This window comes from Eubalaena glacialis, chromosome 7 (assembly GCF_028564815.1).
Source record: "Eubalaena glacialis isolate mEubGla1 chromosome 7, mEubGla1.1.hap2.+ XY, whole genome shotgun sequence".
NCBI classification, from domain to species: Eukaryota; Metazoa; Chordata; class Mammalia; order Artiodactyla; family Balaenidae; genus Eubalaena; species Eubalaena glacialis.
The window spans coordinates 16,132,466-16,153,614 of record NC_083722.1 but is presented as its reverse complement, the minus strand read 5'-3'; the positions used below and the strand labels follow the sequence as shown (position 1 = coordinate 16,153,614).

General features: G+C 46.5%; 1 protein-coding gene across 2 annotated transcripts in view; it reads right to left on the bottom strand.

Annotated features, from left to right (window-relative positions):
• Positions 1-17,143, bottom strand: part of E2F3 (E2F transcription factor 3) — a 77,427-nt gene extending 60,284 nt beyond the window's left edge. Inside the window, exon 1 of one of the 2 annotated variants that reach the window (XM_061194864.1) lies at positions 16,745-17,143. In XM_061194864.1, coding sequence (XP_061050847.1) covers positions 16,745-17,143 — 399 coding nt within the window. Of the gene's footprint in view, positions 1-15,541; positions 15,792-16,744 lie in introns of those variants that run through there. The other variant, XM_061194865.1, reaches the window with a different exon arrangement.
• Between the last annotated feature and the right edge of the window lie 4,006 nt (positions 17,144-21,149).

The window sequence follows — 21,149 nt, the reverse complement described above, 5'->3', positions numbered from 1 at the left end:
GACTACTACAAGTAACTCTATGCCAATAAAATGGACAATCTGGAAGAAATGGACAAATTCTTAGAAAGGTATAACCTTCTAAGACTGAACCAGGAAGAAATAGAAAACATGAACAGACCAATCACAAGTAATGAAATTGAAACTGTGATTAAAAATCTTCCAACAAACAAAAGTCCAGGACCAGATGGCCTCACAGGTGAATTCTATCAAACATTTAGAGAAGAGCTAACACCCATCCTTCTCAAATTCTTCCAAAAAATTGCAGAGGAAGGAACACTCCCAAACTCATTCTATGAGGCCACCATCTCCCTGATACCAAAACCAGACAAAGATACTACAAAAAAAGAAAATTACAGACCAATACCACTGACGAATATAGATGCAAAAATCCTCAACAAAATACTAGCAAACAGAATCCAACAACACATTAAAAGGATCATACACCATGATCAAGTGGGATTTATCCCAGGGATGCAAGGATTCTTCAATATATGCAAATCAATCAATGTGATACAATATATTAACAAACTGAAGAATAAAAACGATATGATCATCTCAATAGATGCAGAAAAAGCTTTTGGCAAAATTCAACACCAATTTATGATAAAAACTCTCCAGAAAGTGTGGGCATAGTGGGATCCTACCTCAACATAATAAAGGCCATATACGACAAACCCACAGCAAACATCATTCTCAATGGAGAAAAACTGAAAGCATTTCCTCTAAGATCAGGAACAAGACAAGGATGTTCACTCTCGCCACTATTATTCAACATAGTTTTGGAAGTCCTAGCCATGGCAATCAGAGAAGAAAAAGAAATAAAAGGAATACAAATTGGAAAAGAAGAAGTAAAACTGTCACTGTTTGCAGATGACATGATACTATACATAGGGAATTCTAAAGATGCCACCAGAAAACTACTAGAGCTAATCAGTGAATTTGGTAAAGTTGCAGGATACAAAATTAATGCACAGAAATCTCTTGTATTCCTATACACTAATGATGAAAAATCTGAAAGAGAAATTATGGAAACACTCCCATTTACCATTGCAACAAAAAGAATAAAATACCTAGGAATAAACCTACCTAGGGAGACAAAAGACCTGTATGCAGAAAACTATAAGACACTGATGAAAGAAATTAAAGATGATACCAAGAGATTGAGAGATATACCATGTTCTTGGGTTGGAAGAATCAATATTGTGAAAATGACTATACTACCCAAAGTAATCTACAGATTCAATGCAATCCCTATCAAATTACCAATGGCATTTTTTACAGAACTAGAACAAAAATCTTAAAATTTGTATGGAGACACAAAAGACTCCAAATAGCCAAAGCAGTCTTGAGGGAAAAAAACGGAGCTGGAGGAATCAGACTCCCTGACTTCAGACTATACTACAAAGCTACAGTAATCAAGACAATATGGTACTGGCACAAAAACAGAAACATAGATCAATGGAACAAGATAGAAAGCCCAGAGATAAACCCATGCACCTATGGTCAACTAATCTATGACAAAGGAGGCAAGGATATACAATGGAGAAAAGACAGTCTCTTCAGTAAGTGGTGCTGGGAAAACTGGACAGCTACATGTAAAAGAATGAAATTAGAACACTCCCTAACAGCATACACAAAAATAAACTCAAAATGGATTAGAGACCTAAATGTAAGACTGGACACTATAAATCTCTTAGAGGAAAACATGGGAAGAACACTCTTTGACATAAATCACAGCAAGATCTTTTTTGATCCACCTCCTAGAGTAATGGAAATAAAAACAAAAATAAACAAATGGGACCTAATGAAACTTAAAAGCTTTTGCAGAGTAAAGGAAACCATAAACAAGACGAAAAGACAGCCCTCAGAATGGAAGAAAATATTTGCAAACGAATCAATGGACAAAGAATTAATCTCCAAAATATATAAACAGCTCATGCAGCTCAATATTAAAAAAACAAACAACCCAATCCAAAAATGGGCAGAAGACCTAAATAGACATTTCTCCAAAGAAGACATACAGATGGCCAAGAAGCACATGAAAAGCGGCTCAACATCACTAATTATTAGAGAAATGCAAATCAAAACTACAGTGAGGTATCACCTCACACCAGTTAGAATGGGCATCATCAGAAAATCTACAAACAACAAATGCTGGAGAGGGTGTGGAGAAAAGGGAACCCTCTTGCACCATTGGTGGGAATGTAAATTGATACAGCCACTATGGAGAACAGTATGGAGGTTCCTTAAAAAACTAAAAATAGAATTACCATATGATCCAGCAATCCCACTATGGGCATATACCCAGAGAAAACCATAATTCAAAAAGACACATGCACCCCAATATTCATTGCAGCACTATTTACAATAGCCAGGTCATGGAAGCAACGTAAATGCCCATCGACAGATGAATGGATAAAGAAGATGTGGTACATATATACAATGGAACATTACTCAGCCATAAAAAGGAATGAAATTGGGTCATTTGTTGACACGTGGATGGATCTAGAGACTGTCATACAGAGTGAAGTAAGTCAGAAAGAGAAAAACAAATATCGTATATTAACGCATATATGTGGAACCTAGAAAAATGGTACAGATGAACCGGTTTGCAGGGCAGAAATAGAGACACAGATGTAGAGAACAAACGTATGGACACCAAAGGGGGGAAAGCCACGGGGGTTGGAGGTGGTGGTGTGATGAATTGTGCGATTGGGATTGACATGTATACACTGATGTGTATAAAATTGATGACTAATAAGAACCTGCTGTATAAAAAAAAAAAAAAAAGAACCAAAACAGCCAAGACAATTTTGAAGAGGAAGAAGAAGATGTGGTAGTGATAAGGTGTGGAGACTTATTTATGCAATAACAAGACTTTAAAAATAAAACTAGTGTAATGTTGGCATGGGAGTGGGCAAGTACTGTATGTCAATGTAACAGTTCAGAGTGCTCAAGAAATGACCCACATATAATGAGAACTTGGTGTTATGATAAATTGGCATTATACTGATTAATCAGTATATGGTGCTAGATAATTTTGTATGAAAAAAATCAACTTAATTCTATATCTAGGACTCTTCTTGGTGTTTCAGACTCATACCCAAACAATGTATCCCAAACTGAACTGATTGTAACTTGTGAAACTATTCCTTTTGTATTCTGTGTATCACTAACAAAGAAATTTGAAAGCCAGTATTTATTCTTCTGCCTCCTAAATTTATCTCGCACATCCAAGCAATAAAATATTTTGTAGAGTTTAAAAAAAAAAAAAAGAATCTATCAATTTAGATGTATAAGCAGAATCTTGGGCTAGTGCAGAAGTAAAGAATTTCTGTCAGTCTGATCAGGGCTTTAAAAAAAAATCCATCTTCATGGAAAAAAAAAATCAGGTAACATCTATTTCTTTTAAGTTTCTAAGTTTATTTAATTACATATATATTTAAGTTTTAACTGATCAGAACTTCTGATTCCATGATTTTGGTTATAATTTATATGACGATTATTCATACCCATTCAAACTGTGGGTAGTCGAAAGCTTTTCACATAAAGAACTGTGGTATCTACTTATTGCCTTTACTGGTTTTCATGATGAGTTGGGAACAGGGGCGGGAATTTATCAAGTGGCCGGACACTCTGTGCCCAGCTCCAGGCTGGACGCTGGCCCAGGGTCTCTCATTTCATTTACTCCTCACGATATCTTTAAATACCCAAATTACCAGACATGTAAGGAGAGCAACCATTTCATTTCCAGAGGAGCCTGGTACATCTGGCTGGCAATTCGGTTATAGATATAAGGATTTTTACTGGTGCTAGAGAAGAGGACGATTAAACGAGAAGGAATTAAAAGGAGGAACATAATTGTCAAACAAACACATCAAAAGCCTCTGGAGAAAAGGGAGGGAAGCAGTTTTCCTGTTCACGGGATGATGCTGAAAAGCCCAAAGAAGGCTAAGAATGTCTGTTACTGAGTTCTGTGCTGTGGCTCACAGGATCCTCCCAGAGTCCTCCCATTTCAAAAAGGGATGCCAGGCCCAGAAGAGATCAAAGGGCACTGCCGGTTTTGAACTGTCTTGATACACCTAAGATCTTTCGTAAGCGCTGCTGTTTTTGGAAATGCACTGTATGGGCAACACCCTCTTTGTCGCGTAACACGACAGCCCAATCCAGGCCTTGGCTTCCCCTAGTCCTTTCTTGTTGAGAGGTATCTTTTCCCAAACTGTGCCTCTCAAACTTGGGCATCGGAAAGACCTGGGGGGGCCTGTCAAACCCCAAGCTGCTGGTCACACCCAGAATTTCTGACTCAGTAGGTTTCGGGTGTGAACCCCAAATTTGCATTTCTAAAAAGCTCCCAGGTGCTGTTGCTGGCCCTGGACTACACATTTAAGAACCACTGTTGTGAAAAAAACAGAACAGGATCCATCAAAGACAGGAAGGGGGGTGGTGGGGGGGTCGTTTGTTACACGGCCATATCTGCATCACTCACGATCCAAGCCACAAGAAGGCAGGCGATTTTGTCTGTGTTGACCCTGCTGCATCCCCAGCACTTAGGACAGGGGCTGGCATACACTAGGTGCCCTATACATAACTGCTAAGTAAGTCAAATGAATCAGTATGCCCCGTGCTGGAAACTGGGGCCAGCGTGGGGATGGAGGAGCAAGGGAAGTGGTTGTGGAAACACCAGCAACAAAGGGAATGGCTTTTAACAGCTGAATTGCCCTGAAAGGGAAGCTCAACTTGCTAACAATGATAGCAACAACAATGACAGCAGTAATAATATAGATGATGCTAACCAACACGTTGGAGTGTTTAGTATGTGGCTGGAGCTACAGCCAGCACTTTACATGCATCAGGGCGTTCAGTTTTCACAACAACCTATGAGATGAGAACTTTGATTCTCCTCATTTCACAGGTAAGGAAACAGGTTAGAAAGGAAGTGATGCTCCCAAACCATCTAACTATCTATGGAGAAGCTGGTCCCAAGCAGAAGGTCTCTCTTCATTACCCAGTTGAGTAAACGATAAATGCAAAACTTCTTTGGCCTTCTCTGAACTGCAGACTTTGATCCTTTCTTCCCCAAGTTACGGAGAGGCTTCAAGTGGCCCATTCCTAGTATGCCTGATCATAAAACAGGCAGGGCTTTGGCTGGCTACACAGAGCACGTTTTCTCTATATCATCTCTCAAGAGTAGGACAGTGAATCACAGCGCTGGGGTTCCATGCGGGGGTTAGGCATGCCCAATAAAGGGCTAGTTCAGTGGTTCATCCACAGGGCAGGGAAGGGGGCGGGGGAGACATGTGGGCCGATTTTGCACTCGGGGGACATTGGACAGTGTCCAGAGACAATTTTGATTGTCATAACTGGAGGGTGCTACTGGCATCTGGTGAGGAGTCTTCACTAGAGTAGTGAGTAGCCACAGGGCACAGGACAGCCTCCCCCCGCAAAGAGGTATCTGGCCAAAATATCAGTGGTGCTGAAACTCTGCTCCAGTTTCAAAGCCTTCTCTATCCCACCCCTCCCACCCCCGCCCCAGGTTGGATGCCTAAGAAACTTCATCGATATTCTCTTACAGCCTTCACTGTCTTTTATCTTGTCTTAGTTATTGAAGAACTTGTTTCATCTCCCCTATCTCCCGATGAACTCCTTGAGGGCCAGAAGAACATCTTAGTCATTGAAACACCCAGAATACTGACTGGGAACCGATTCAGCTCAGAGTGGGTGTTCAGTAAGTGTCCTGTACTTTGTTTTCCCTCAAATGGGTAAAAATGCTGAGAATTCACTCCTAACCATGGAGGAGGGGCAGCGGGGTGAACACACTAAGTTAGGAACACACAGTACACTTCCTATAAACTTATCTCATTTAATCCTTCCAGCCACTGAAGGAGACAGGAACACTATTTTAGGTAACTACAGCTCATAGAATTTGTGAAAGGTCACACGCTGATAAGCGACAGAGCACGTTTCTGGAGTCAGATGTCAAGTCCTATGCTCCTTCCGTACCCCACGACCATGCCATGGGTCCCCAGAGCTGAAAACCTCCTTCCTAAAGACTAGTCCCAGGATTAGAGTATCTGAGATGCTAGCAAGGAAAACAGTAACAGAAAAGGTTGAAAACTTTACCACATTATTAGTGTGATCATCACAAGTCCTGCTACCAAACATAGCAACAAAATTGGTCAATTCAAGGGTTACTGCAACTAGGCTTAAATACAAGTTACATATTTAAAAATCAATGATAAAGATACTTGGAATTTACATGGCTCTTTCATTTTTAAACTTTAATATGCTAGGGCTTAAGAAAATATATCCAAGATATATATTTTTTTAATCTGCAAAATCAGAGAGCACAGGAAATAATGGTCAAAAAAGGCATCTTAGTTCAAGACATAATTATGTGACCTTTCTTTATGCACAGCACTCTCCAGCTGGCTCTTTGCTTTCTCAGAGCAGCTAGGAGCCAGGCCCAGACCTGGGAAAGTATGTCATAAATAACATCTGATGGCTCGTCTCTGGGAGCCCTGACAATATTGATCCCCCAAATCAACCTGATGAATCTGTCTCGTTTTCATATTATAGAAGGAGAAGTGAAAATGATGAAAGGTTTTTGTAGCACCACATTAAATTTTTTGTTTTTTTAAGCTAAGGAGGCCAGTCTTGGCTGTCCGTTGTTCATCAAGCCCTCCACTTTAACCTCTGTGCCAGAACCACATTCCCAGGGCTGGGTCCTAGCCTCTTAGAAGGCTGGGTGGCCCACGGCATCCCTCACAGCCAGCTCATTCCAAACTCACCATTCCCTCCACAGGGTGCAAACCCTGATGGAGGAAAAGCTCAGCAGTGTCCATTCTTTCAGCCCCAGGAGCTAACCATCTTGGGAGTCAAGGTCTTGTATTTCTTTTCTCCCTTAGCCTGTCTCTCACTTCCATCCTGCCTTTCACACCATCACTGTTGCTGTCCTGCTTCCAGACTCATAACTCTGTAGCACCCATGCTCTAAATGGTGTGCCCTACTTTTCTTCCCAGGGGAATTTCTGCCTTTCTGTCCACTTGGTAACCTGTTCCAGGCAGGCCCAGACCAGACAGAATGGAAAGTCTTCCTGCTATAGGGTAAAGTAAATCCCTTGAGGGCCGGGTGTCCAGCATTATCACCCTGGTTCCCAGTGGTGTTGGTGCCAGGCAACAGTGCTTGCTTGGGCCCCCTAAGTTCTCAGCCCCTTGGGAGTGCTTTTTGTTTCACCTCCTTTGGGTTTTGGGTCACTCGTCTTTGGATGGTTTGCCTTGGCAATGACCTGGAAGTCCAGAAGCTGGTACAAGGGTTGGCATGGGGTACCAGTGCACCTGGCCCAGGTTTCTGGGGTCTGCAGACTTTGGAGCCAGGCTCCTTGGGTTCAATTTCACTTGCCTCTCTCATCCGCGGAGCCCTGAGCCAGCCTCTTAACCCCTCACTGTCTGCTTCTTCCTGTGCAGGACAAGCATGGTAATAATACCCACTTCATAGGTTATGTGGATAATGTGTTAATGCGCATAAAGCACTTACTTTAGTGCCCTCCATGCGCGTGGGCACTTGATAAACATTAGCTATTATTATCCCATAGACCAGAGACTGCTGAGTGGCAGCCCTGAAGCCAAATCTGGCCCAGAGACCTATTTTGTTTGGCTTGCACATTTTCCGTTTTAATTGAGCCTGCATTTTAAAGCTGGTAGATTTCTGGCATTTTAAGAAAATGGAAGATATAGCAACAAATGGGACCTGCTTTCCTCTCTGGAAGCCATCACCTAGGGCGGGGTCCCTCCTCGGCTGCCTTCTGATAGGGCATTTCTTCTTTGTTCAAGCCCAACTCCCACACTACTTATCCCCACCTTTCCATACCCCCCAGTTAATTCCCTGCCTGGCCCTTGTAGGAAGGCAATCTCTATTCCAGACCAACTTTACCAATGTATCCAGTGTTAGGTCCTATTACTCCCCCATATTGACACCAGTCCAACTGGTCTCCTTATGCTAGCCGACTTCCTGCCTTCCTACCTTGGCCTCATGACGTTTCCCCAGCCATGAACAGCCTCCCAAACCTTCCCCGTCCACCTACTCCAGCGGTTCCAATTGAGTGCACGTTACAATGACCTGGGACACTTTCAAAAAATACGCACGTCTAGATGGGGGTATTTCTCGAAAGTGCCAAGATGATTCAAATATACACCCAAATGTGCTCTAAGGTCGGTGACCATGGGAACCATGGCCTGCCCAGTCCCATGGTCCAGCTGGCACATCCTGTCGATACTGTACAACCGAGGACAAGATGAGTCTTGTTTGACTCCTGTTTAGTCTTGCTTGCGACTCAACTTGTGTTTAAAGCCTGTCTCCCCAAACAGACTATAAACTCAAGAGTGGGTGGATCACACTTCGTACTTCTTTTGCATCCTCAACAGGAAGACTGGGGTGCCAAGCACACTGTGGGTGCCTAATGACAACGCCTCTCGTCGAATATTTGAGCGTCCACAATGGAGAAGGCATTGCAAGGACGACACGATGAGAAAACCACAGACTGGTTTCCTGAAGCTTGTGGGTTTGGAGGAAGAGTAAGTCAAGGGCACCACTGATGAGGATACAAGGTAGACTAAGATGTGCTACGGGAAGGAAGCAGTAACTTGAGGGAAGGGAGGGACCCAAGGCCTGGGGAATCAGGGAAGGCTCTGTGCAGGGGGCGTCCCTGACAGGCTGGTGGGAAGGACGGCAGCAAGAGGAACGAGCAGATAAATGCACCGGAGGGAAAGCAGCAGCCACCGTAAGCACTGTGCCATGCCAGGATCCCGGTGGGGAGGAATGGGAAGCACAACGGGAAGGGCGAGATTTCACTGGACCTCCAACGCTAGGGAAAAGGTTGTAATTAATTTGATAAGTCACGGAAGCAGGCCGTGAAGGCTGTGATTCTGGCCTCCTTCTAAAAGCCAGGCAGAGGGAGAGGTGAGGGGTAAGTGGGAGGAACAGGCATAACACACCAAACAACTAGGCACTGAGAGAGGGAAAAGAGAAGGCAACAGGGAGGCCCGCAGGTAGCTCCCCCCACCCCACACTGACTGGGGCCTCCAATCCTGCAGGGCCCCAGACACCTCAGACACCCTGATCTCCACCATTCAGTCTTAAGCCCTAGTTTACTGTACAGGAGTGAAATCATGTTAAGAGTGCAACTTTATTAACACAGATAATCACAGAAATAAAGATTTTCGTCATGACACTTATCACTACCGAAAGGACTACTATAATAAGACGTGTATCTTTCTGCTCGGTCTCCCAAGTCCATGGACGGCTTATAAAGAGATACAAAGATCCTACAGAGTATGTTGGGAGAAAACCGCCCCGTGGTTCACTCCTCCTCCTCATCACCGCCATTTTTAGAGGTGTAAACTGGGTCTGGATGGACGCAAGGGCTGGTTCAGAAACTAAACCACCAGAGGATGGGCCCAAGAGACAGCCACGGAAGAAAAGGGCAATTCCACCACGTATCTACTGAATCCTTCCCATGGGTCAGGCACCAGTCTAGGCACCTGACAAATATGAACTCATTTAATCGTCCTGATCCCCATGAGGTAGCTACTATGATTTCCCCATTTTACAGGTGAGGAAATTAAGACGCATAGGTTAAGCAGAGTTGCCCAAAGTCACACAGAATAAGATCCCAGACACTCTGGCTTCAGGCTCCATCGTCTGACTCGTACACTTGGCTGCCCTTCAGTTTGCATTTTAGGTGTAGGGTGTGGGTTAGGTACATATAAGCCTTCACCTCTCCTAAGGGCTGCCAGACCCAGAAAGGCTCAGAAGGGATGGGGTCACAGGGCTGCTGCTCTGGTTATATATTTCTGGAGCCTCAAAGCATCAGACATGGAAAAAGGGCAAGGGAGGGGTGAAATCTATAGGCTCTGAGCTGACCGCCTGTGACCCCCAGTGTCCAGAGCTGCAACTTTCAGGATCATGAAAACCAGAGCTTGGAGGAGCGCTTCTCAGCAGTCAGGCGCGTGCTGGAGGAGCCAACGGGATCTCCTGGGTAGCCAGGCAAGAGCTGGCTGGGAGGACCAAGGGCATTCAGCTCCTCTGCTCCGAGATGGACTCCATCCACCATAAAGTCCTCCGGGGGAAATCAGCTTCACTGATAACTACAGGTCTCACCAGCATTTGCTCCCTGATCTAAGACCGCACCTACACATGGCACCTTTCTGGTTTGTGGTTTATAGACAAGCCATATATCCCTGCCCCTAACGCGTTGGTGAACTACAGCGACATTGGATTATGTTTCACTTTTAGGCTTCAGGGCTTGAAGTGATTCTATTTTTAAGCTTTCTCAATTCCACAAGTAAAAGAAGACGTTTTAAGGAAATTAGTTCTGGTTTTTAGGGGATGAGGACTTCTTCCCCTGAAAGAGTTAAACTTTGTTAAACCAGCAATCTTCCTGAAGGAAGGGCACCTGGTCTAATGTCACTGGGCAAGGGCCCCAGGACCTCTGAAAACCACAACAGTCACCCAGGATGTGGACAGCCCAGGACAAACCTCCAACACCAGAGCTGTACTGTGCCCTTCTCCTGAAGAGAGCGGCAAAAATCCTTTCAGGTTCTATTCTCAGTGAAGTATGTTTCACCGTTTGAGCACCGGAAGTGTCATATCCACAAAAATTTGCAAATAACAAATAAAGCTTTAAGAAGGCTACTATCATGTTTCTATAAGAGTCAGTCATTCCTTCTATTTTTTAAAATTCCCTTTCATTGAACATCTAAAGGAGCGTGGCTTATTTTGTACCTTTGAGAATGAGCTGTCACTCTAAAGCCAACTGTTCAAAGGACACTTCTGTATGTGTCTATTTTAAAAATGTAACCATTCCTGAAGGCAATCTAAAATGTATTCTACACATCCCAATTTTCCCATATAGGGCACATGAGACTTAGTTAACTTTCTCTTGGCAAATGGGGCTGCTTCTAAGAATTCCAGTCTCCAGTTTCAGTTCTGGCTTTGCCACTAGTTAGCTTGTGACCTTGGGTAAGTAACAACTGCATTGGGTCTTAATTTCCTCCCCTGCAAAATGAAGGGGATTGGGTCTGATGATGACTCTTGCTTTACAGCTCTCACATGTTACGATTCAAAGACAGTTGGGAATATCAATTATTGCCTATGCTAATTAGAAGAATTAGTTATAAGAATGTTGTCTGGACACTAGAAATAGCCCCAGAGGGTTGGGCTACAGTAATAGAAAGCAGACTGAAGTCAATTACTTTTATTCTTCTTACTTCCTCCTATCTCCTCTCTATTCCATCAGCTGTCCATTCTCACTGCTATCAACCTCCGCTGACATAAACCCCGGCCTTAGTTTACAAAGCTACGCAGTGGTCTGTTTCACCCAGGTTCTCCAGCAAAGCAAGGGGCCCAGGCTTTGTGATGGCAACCTGGCAACCAGTGGGCTTTATCTCTTCCCCTTCAAAGTTATATTGTAGATGATTGTGGCTGTCACAGCAACAAGATTGACCCCCAGTTAAGGTTGGAGGCGGACTGAGAATGCATCCTTGTAACTTACACATTCTTTGAGTTCTAAAAATGCATTGCTTTGGGAGGAGAGCATGTGAAGCAAAAGTGACAACAGAAAATAAACCGATTTCCTTCTTACTGGCCCCAAAGCTATATGTATTATCCCTCTATATTAACCCTACTCCTGCCCTCCAGGATTCCTTATCCCCATCCCAGCTGTTGTCTTTTTGTCCCTTCTGTTGTATAACTTTTCCTCGTGTAAGATACATTTTCCAAGCCACTCTTGGGAGCCAGAGAGAAGAAGGTCAGCGTAGGAGGAAAGAGATACCATTAGTGGTTTCCTATACTTACTGCTTTCCCAGTTAGCTTCCCTTCTTAGTCCCATGAAAAATGATTAGTAGAAAAAATGCTTCTTAGCAATTGTAAATACAGTCCCCGAAACACTACTAAGCTGCTAACAAGCATGAAAAATATGCATTAAACCACATACTTAGTACCTCAAAGAATTCAGGGAAGTTCCTCTCTTTAAAAACCAAAATGAAACAGAGCATCTGATAAGAATTGCAATGTACCTTCTTTGCCTTGCACTATTTGGGGCGGTTTCATGGGCATCTAGGAGGGATGTGATTTAATGAGCACAGGCAGTGGCTGATCTTTCACTCTTCCTAGTTTAAAATGTTAGTAGAAAGTAGGTGATTAAAAAGGAATTGGAGTCAGTCAGCCTGGGAAAGTGGATGTAAACGAGACATACAAATGGAATATATGTTAAGTCATGTTAACTTAGAAAACCAGCCAGAAAAATCAACTATGAATGTTTGAAGCCTTGCCAAGTGGGTCCAGGTCCTTTGGAAAAAGGCTAAAGGTATGGATGGTGTGTCTTTGGGGATGGCAATAAAAGACCATATGGATTATACCTATGAGAAATGAGAATAAAAGCCACTTTTCCCTCCAACCTTTCAATCTCCAGGTGCTATTATCTATTCATGTCTAAGCTTAGAGTATTATTTTGTTTTGACGTTAGCTTTACACAGCACAACATTAATCTCAGAATCTACTCTTCCAAGTATTACATAAGGTGACGATTTATAGAAAAACGACAACAAAAAAAGTCCTTTCCTGTTCACAAGCTTGGGTTCCTTAGCTCACAGAGCCACGTTTAAGGGTGCTTTGTTTCAGACGATGATTAGAGTGGTGCCCTGGGTACTGATTATAGTGGAGCTATTTGTACTGCCTGAGTCTGGGCACTGCATTATATTAAAACTTCCATTTTGGGGTATGTAGTGACTAAAAATTCTCTCCTAGCTTAAACTTGGCACCAACCATCTATCTCAGCAGAAGCAAGATTATTGACTACAGAACCACAGGAACCCAGCATTTTTCTTCTTTTATACTTATACAGGAAAGAAAGAGACCCAGCTGTAGCACCTATGGTTTCTCCATTCTTACAGGGAAATTTCAAGCATTGTGGGTTCCTTCCCAAAGTCTAATCAGTGGGATGCTATGACTGGATTAAATTAAATCAGATGTGACAGGCCATTGTCTCTTGCATTAATAGATCCCAAACTTTCTAGAAGCGGAATGAAATCATTTCAGCTTCTTTTTAGCAGAGGCAGAAAATGATGAAGCCCTTTCAGTTCCAGAAAATATATAGCACTTGTGACTCTGGTTTCTCTAGACTCCTTCCATGTCCAACAGCTCACCATCTAGAACTGAATTTATCTAGTGCATGTCTCTGACATGGTGATGATTAAGAGTTCAGTTCTACAAAAGCCACTAAGCACGGGCTGCACGCAAGATGGCCGGTCCATGCAATCAAGGGAGGAGCGAGGCAAAAAAGTGAGGATGAGTTGATCTAAATTTGTCACAACTCAAGGCAGAAGCTCATGCTGGGGCAGTTCATCACCACCATCTCTAACATAGGCCTGTGGTACTGACGTGTCCCTATTTTATCCATTCTTAGGAGAGCCATGATTTATGGATTTAAAAACTCAAGTTAACTAGGTATAAATAGTTAATTACATATCATTTTTAAAAACTTTTAACCATTTTACTCATATATGTCAACAAAGGGGCAGTGTGCACATGGTCTTACATTATTTCTCTAAGTTCCAAAAAAATATAAATTTCTGAATATTCATTTTATTGGGCCTCTACTATTTACCTGGCACTGTGCTAAGTGTTTTACATGCATTATCATATTTAACCCTTAAAAAGAACTTTCAAGTTCGTACTGTTATTATCCCTGTTTTACAGAAGAGGAAACTGTGTTGTGAGAATTTAAGTTATTTGCCTAAGATCCAACGACTTGTAAATGACAGAGGCAATTACAGCTAGTAAGGTAGTACTGAGATATACATATGTATATATATATTTTTTCCACATTAAAAAAAAGGTGAAGAATATGCTCCTGGTTGTTCTAGAGACAGAACATGGAATCAGAACCAGGTGGGTCTGTAACTGTGGCCACTTGAACAGGAGTTCTCAACCTCTTCTTGGATGGAAAGTGTTTAAACGATCTCTTTGCTCAGCCAATCACTTAGCTATCCCCATATTGTCCCTCCTGCTTAGGGAAAGAATATCAACAAAAGTTCAAGACTTAAATAGAAGTCTAATATAATTAGACTCTAATATAATTAGAAACCAAACTTTATATACAGTGCTCATGATTTTGGAATAATAATCTCATGGCAAGGAGGATAAAGTTTTGAAGTAGCTTGGACGGTGGTGAGGGTTATTTTTTATACTTTAAATACTGAAATACAATGAATTACATAGAAGTTTGGCTAGACAGTTTCAGAGACCTGGCCCAGGTGGGCTAAAATTCAAAAGGAAAAAAAAAAAAGCAAACTGGTCGTCTCACAATTTCCCATTGTCAAAACTACCCTCCCATAAATCTGAATCAAGTCCCAGAAGTATGTCAATAGCTGGTTGTTTCAGATTAGGTTTATGATATAGTGACAGAACCCTGTAGGGGGCAAATATGCTTAAAATATATCCAAGCACGTTTAGGTCAAGTCAGTAATAGTATTTAATGCTAATAAAAGCGTGGCATATTCTCGTGTCTGAGAATCCGGCACACTGGATACTGTTATGTGTAAGCAGGTACTGTACTCTTTCCCCCCTGCTGGCAGACCCTAGTCACTAAAACACCACGAGCTTCTTTGACTGAGACGGTATCACACATCCCTAGCAAGTATCTCTGGGGCTGCAAAGCAGTTAAGATCCAACTCGAGGAGAAATTGGGAAGAGTCATGAATTAAAATTTTTCATTATTCCAAAACCCATCTCATCCCCCAAAGTGTTGCATCGGTGCCGACTCTCTTAAAGACCCCTGCAAAATCTTGATTCTTCAAAAATTCAGCCCATTCGGAGCCGAGACAAGGTGAGGTCAACGACTGATATTATCAGCCAACCATTTATCTAACTGGGTTTGGTTCGTTTCTAGCCTCGTGGGGGCCGAGCCTCACCACGAGGGTGAAGACAGGAGGCATGGAGGAAGGGAATGAAGGAGAGAAAAGGAGAAAGGAGGAAGACCTCCGGGCCACACTTCTTTCTAGTATCAACAAAAAGAGAAGCCGCATACTGACCTAAATCATCTCTCAAAGGCGCTTTATAAATTACAGGGACAAAGGGAGGGGGCGGCGGGTGGCCTGGGAATCCTACAGACACCCTACCCTCTGACCCGCCCCCCTCCCCCTCCAGCACAAGGGAAGGAAGATAGAAAACAGAGCTCAACTCGGCCATTGGCGAGAAGCCCCCCCCTCCGGTTTTCGATCGCCCATCCCTCGGCCCCCTAGAAAAAAACACACGTAAACACCATACCCACCCCCTGGGGCGGACACTCCTGCCCGGAGGTTCCTAGAACCGGAGGCCGGGCATTTACTTAGTTAGATTTTTCTTGCTTACTCATTTCCCTCGAGCACCCAACCCCCCGTTCCCACTCCAAAACCCCGCTCAACCGCCTACCCTCACGGCTCCAACCCCCAACAGAATCCGGTGCCCCCGCGGCGGCGGCGGCCCCCGAGCCGTCCCGGTCACTAACCTGCTGCTGTAAGGGCATTTCCGAAACCAGCCTGGCTCCGGGGGGAGGTGGGGGGGGGCCGGCTGGAAAGGGGGCCCGGAGGGCCGAACGGACCGGCGGCGCCGGGCGAGGGCGGGCGCCCGTGGAGGGGGTTGGGGAGAGGAGAGGGAGGGTGGCCGCTCCGGGGGCGGGTGCGAGGGCGCCGGGACCGTCCCAGGCCAGGGAGCCGGCGAGCAGGAGGAAGTGGGTGCCCCCTCTCCCCCTCCAGCGCCCCCTCCCGCCGCCGCCTCCTCCCCAGTCACAGGCGCGTCCTCCGCGCACGTGTGCGAAACGTCACCGGCGGGTCCCGGGGAGAGGGACAGACCCAGGCGGCGGGACGGGAACACGGCTGCCCCCGCCCTCCGTCGCCGGGGGGCGGAGAGGGGGACAGGGCGGGGAAGGAAGGGGCAAGGGGAGAGGCGGGTCAAGGGCAGGCCCGGGGCCCGGCGAGGAAGGCCCGGGCGCTCGGGCCACGCGGGCGCCGCCGCTGCCACCACCGGGATGCGCCCAGGCCGGGGCGCCCGCCCGCTAGCCCCTCACCCCCAGACAGCCCACGCCCCGGCCTGCAGCCGGCTTCCAGCTCCACCTCCCCCCATGGCTTCCCCCAGCCCCTTTGTTGCCGGGAGTTACAGATCCCAAAATGTGTCAAGCGCAGCCTGGCAGAGCCCCTGCACTCCGAGCACGCCTTAGGGACCCCCGGCTGCCAACGGGCCTCCGAGGCCGGCGGGCGGCCATCACCCCCAGGACCCCCCGGTTTCCACCCCCCTGGAGTCTCCCACTCCCCAGTTCACTACTCCCTCCCCCACCCCCTTCTCCATCCGGGGCGTGACCCCTTCCTACGCCCGAGAAAGAGGAAGCTTCGAGTTGGAGGGGAGGGGAGAGTGGGGGTAGGGAAAAGTGCAGGAAAGGAAGGGGGGGCCGCGAAAAGTTTCGGAGTGTTTGATGTGGTTCGCGCCAAGGCGATCCCCGCTGCCCCGCTTGCCTGGCGGAGCCCCCCAGACCCTTCGGGGGCTGGGGGGGAACACACAAGTCTAACAATAAACCCTCGTTGGAGGGGCAGCCGCCGAGGCCCACGACGCTCGGCCCCGCGCTCTCCCAGGGCGGCCCGCAGCGCGCCCACCACCCCGCGCGGTGCGAGCCCACCTCCCGCCCGGGCTGGGGACGGTGGGAACGGGAGGGCATTACCGGAGGGCCGCCGCCGCCGCCGCCGCCGCCGCGTCCCAGCGCTGGTGGCTGCTGCAGCAGCCCGGCTCTGCTGGAGGGTCCGTGCGGCGTGGTGTAGAGGAGGCTGCCGGCGGTCTGCTCCACGCCGGGGGCACTGGGGAGGAGGGGGCCGGCGGCGACGGCGCCGCTTTGGAGGGAGGAGGAACAGGAGGTGGTGGAAGTGTTCGTGGTGAGGATCTGGATGTACGCGCTCGGGGCGGCGGCAGCAGCGGCGGTGGCGGCGGCGGGGAAGCCGGGGCTGGCTAGCAGTGCCCTTTTGTCCATGGAGGCTGCAGCGGCGGCGGCGACGACAGCCGCCCCCTCCCCACCCCCGGCGGTCACCAGGTACTGCTCCAGGGCGGGCTGGATCCCCTTTCTCATCTCTCGCTCCTGCTCTTTTTATTGCTATGGTATATTAACGTATTGTTTTCAATTTCTTTATTATTTGCAGTCGGAGTTTCCAAGTCTCTCCTTCTCTCCTCCCCGCCCGGCGCTTCCGAGCCCCTTCTCTCCCTTTTCTTTTTATTTTTCCGCACCGCCCGGGCCCCGGGGGCCAAAAATAATCGGGGCTCTGGAGAGAGGAGGGTCCCGGGCGCACGGATATCGGGCCCCGAGGGGGGATGGAGGCGTCGGGGGCGGCCGATGCAATGGATTGCGAGGCGGCGGCGGCAGCACGGGTGCTGCGGCCGGCAGCTGAAAAATGGCTCCAGGAAGCTGCTGCTGACAATGAATGAAGGGATACGGTTTACGCGCCAAGGTCCTCCCGCGAAACTCAGATTTCCCGCCGGCTTTTCAAACCATATTTGCATATCCCCGCCCCTCAACCCGCCGAGGACCGTTCCCACAGCCCATTGGGCCTCTGTCTCCTTCCTTCCGTCCCAATCACGGAGCAGGGTCGCAACTTTCCGGTTTCCATTGGCTGCCGTGCATCATGGTTGCCGGGGCGACAGGGACCCTATTTGCATATGCTTCCTTGATTGGCTGGGAGGGAGTAGGGTTTTTAGGAGGTGGGGGTAAAGTCCGCCTTCTCTCCCACGGAAGACCACGCCTGGTGCAGGCTCCGCCCCTGTCCCCGCCCGCCAGCCGGGCGGGCACTGCTGACCTGGGCAGGGACTCCGCGCCCCGCAGACTCAGTGTGGATCTAACCTAGAGCGCAAGTTTCGCTTTTGTAGATTGTCAAGGTGACTAAAGGGGACACTTTCGGGAACTCTCTTCCGTTTGACCAGTCAGTGTAATAGATGAACAACAGCAAGAGATTCTCCCAAGTATGTGCCAAAGGCAAGTTGGACCTTGCGAACGACGCCTGGCAGGTGGAAACTGAGCCCTTTAAATCGTGGGTTTCTCTCTTCCTGAAATCCGACCAATGCCGCGGCGAGAGCTGATCCCGAGGCCGAGGCTGATGGACAGAAGCACGTGGGCCGACAGAATCGTGGGGGCAGAAGGTTCGACTGACGTGATTGCGGGCACCATTTAGTTATCATTCCAGATCATTACCGGTAGCTTCATTATTAGCCTGGATGGGGTTTAAGTAAAAATTAACTCCGAATGTTTTGCCGAGTGAAATCTTACCACAAGTACTGGTTCGAGTCCAGCAGACACCCCCAAAACCCTACCCACTGGCCCAGAAGCACCCAGGGCAGTTAATCTGGGCTAACCTAGGACTGATTTGCATGTTTCTAATCCGCCAAACAGTAATCCGAAGAAGTACGTGCTTCCCACGGTGACGTCTTGCTCCTAACAAACGCTGCACGCTGGGCACGAGCACTTTACAATTTCGGTATCCTACCAAGTTCTCTGACACGACGACCCAAACCTATTCCAAAATATTTTAAAAGAATTTGTTAAAGTAAACTAGAAATTGCCACCAGAAAAATATTAAATTATTGTCAAATTGACTTCAGTGTTGGTGCAAGTGTTCACGGGTCTTAAAATTGAAGATTGCGCCTGTGAGACTGAGCAGGAAAAGGGACCCCGGCAGGTTGTGGGAAAAGGTGTACCTAGGTCAGGTCATCATTTACACTTCCAGTCACTGAGAACTGCACAAAATAGCTGCTGATCTGGTGCTCACTGGGTGATGAGCATTGCAATACCTCAAGCCCTTTTGCAAGACATTATTATTATTATTAATTTTCAAAACTCATATGCTCAGTCTTCTGAAAGGCCTGACAAGATATGTCAGTTCAGGCTAGGAGTCCTTACTACTTCAGTCCTGTTACCTGAAATAGGGTGAACTCAAAGTACTGTTACACCTTGCACCAGGCTCAAGAATATTTTGGTCTTGCACTCAAGCTAATTGAGGATCCAAGGCCCAGTAGCCAAACATTTACTGACATAAATGATATGTGTCATCAAACTGACACTATCTTTAGGGCAGATTAGGTGGTATTCAAGGGGCATCAATTGCTGGTTGGGCTAGAGGCATAAGGTATTAGCAACTTCCTTGACCTTGTTCCATCAAAGTTACTTTCCACTGTGGGTCACTACGGAGGAAACTTGTACTGTAACTACTTGGATATCACCAGCTGTAGAACGTCACTGGCAGCATGCATTTTGGTGGCTCTTGTGGGGATTGTGGGAGGAGGGAATGGTGCAACATGCACAGTCATTATAAGACCTGCATTTTAAGATTAGAGACAAGCCTAGGACCTGGGACTGTGCACAGCGTCTCTGCTTGAACTCCTCACACTCCTCTTTACTGGTCACAGTAAGATGGATATAACACAGTCACAAGGGAGCAAGTGTTCACCATCTAGATTCACACCTGTGGTTCTGGTTTAGAAAGCTTTGAAATATTTACCATTCTACCTTAGCCAAGTTATAATTTTTAATGTAGGGTATTCGGTAGAGAAACAGATGTTTTGACATTTTATGCCTAGTGAACCACAGGATGGGGTGGGAAGGGTTCAAAGAGAGAAGAGGAGGTGTTAGAAGTTAAGATGCTAAAATTTGGGGCAGGCTATTAATTTGTGGAGAGGTAGCATGTTTTAGAAGAAAGAAAATGGGCTTTGGAGCCAGAGTGATCTGGTTTAAATTCTAGCTCTGCCACTTATTGGCTATATAACTTTAATCTTTAAAAGCCTGTGTTCTTGTACGTTCAATGGGAACCCATATTGTAGTACCGGTATTGCAAGATTATGATGAAAAGAGGCAATAATAATGGCACTGTACCAGGTATACAGCAAGTGCTCAATAAGTGATAGGTACTTATGATTCTACTTGTTTGTGTGATTGTGCTTTGCAGCTCTTTGTAGTCCAAGCTGACTCCCGGCCTCTAATCTTCATACTGCCCCAGATGTCCACTTACTGTGGCAGCTTAGCTTTGTCACAGGGTAGGAGCACGATCATGTCTTGGTTAGTAGGGATTACAGAATCCTGACTCCGAAGTTCAAGGTAATAAAGTCAGCTCTGCTGCTCATCCTACTCTAACCTGCTCATCTGTTCATGGCCAGCTTCTGGTTGCTTACTAAGTCTGAGTCCCCAAGACCTTCCCGCGAAGGTCAGACTGCTCTAGCACTAGAGCCAGACTCTTCTTGCCAATCACCACCACCCTTTCCCTTGCTCTGACAGTGACCCAAGGCAGCTAGTTGTCCCAGAATTGGCCTGTGTTGTTGTTTGAATGGTGCCCGTCCCCCCAAAACATGTCTTTGTCCTAATCTCTAGAACCTGTGGTTGTGACCTTATTTGGAAAAAGGGTCTTTGCAGGTGTAATTAAGTTAAGAATCTTGAAATGAGATCATTCTGGATTATCTGGATGGGCCCTAAATCTAATGACAAGTGTTCTCATAAGAGACACCTAGGGGCTTCCCTGGTGGCACAGTGCTTAAGAATCCACCTGCCAGTGCAGGGGATACGGGTTCGAGCCCTGGTCTGGGAAGATCCCACATGCTGCGGAGCAACTAAGCCCGTGCACCACAACGAAGAGTGGCCCCAGCTCGCCGCAACTAGAGAAAGCCTGCTCACAGCAACAAAGACCCAACACAGCGAAAAATAAATAAGTAAATAAATAAATTTATAAAAAAGAAGGAAAGAAACACAAAGCCTCGTGCTCCTCTCTGAAATAAAAAAAAAAAAAAAAAAAAAAGACACCGAGAAGAGAGACATACAGAGAGGAGGAGATGGCCATGTGAAGACATGAAGACAGAGGCGGAGGTTAGGATGAGGAGCTGAAGACAAGGAATGCCAACAGCCACCGGAAGCTGGAGGAAGCAAGGAACAGAATCTCCGCTAGAGCCTCTGGAGGGAGCGGAACCCTGCCAACACTTTCATTTCAGACTTCTGGCCACTAGACCTGTGATAGAATAAATTTCTGTTGTTTGCAGCTCCCCAGTGTGTGGTCATTTATTATGGCAGCCCTGAGAAACTAATGCAGTCTGTTAGCCTGCCTACC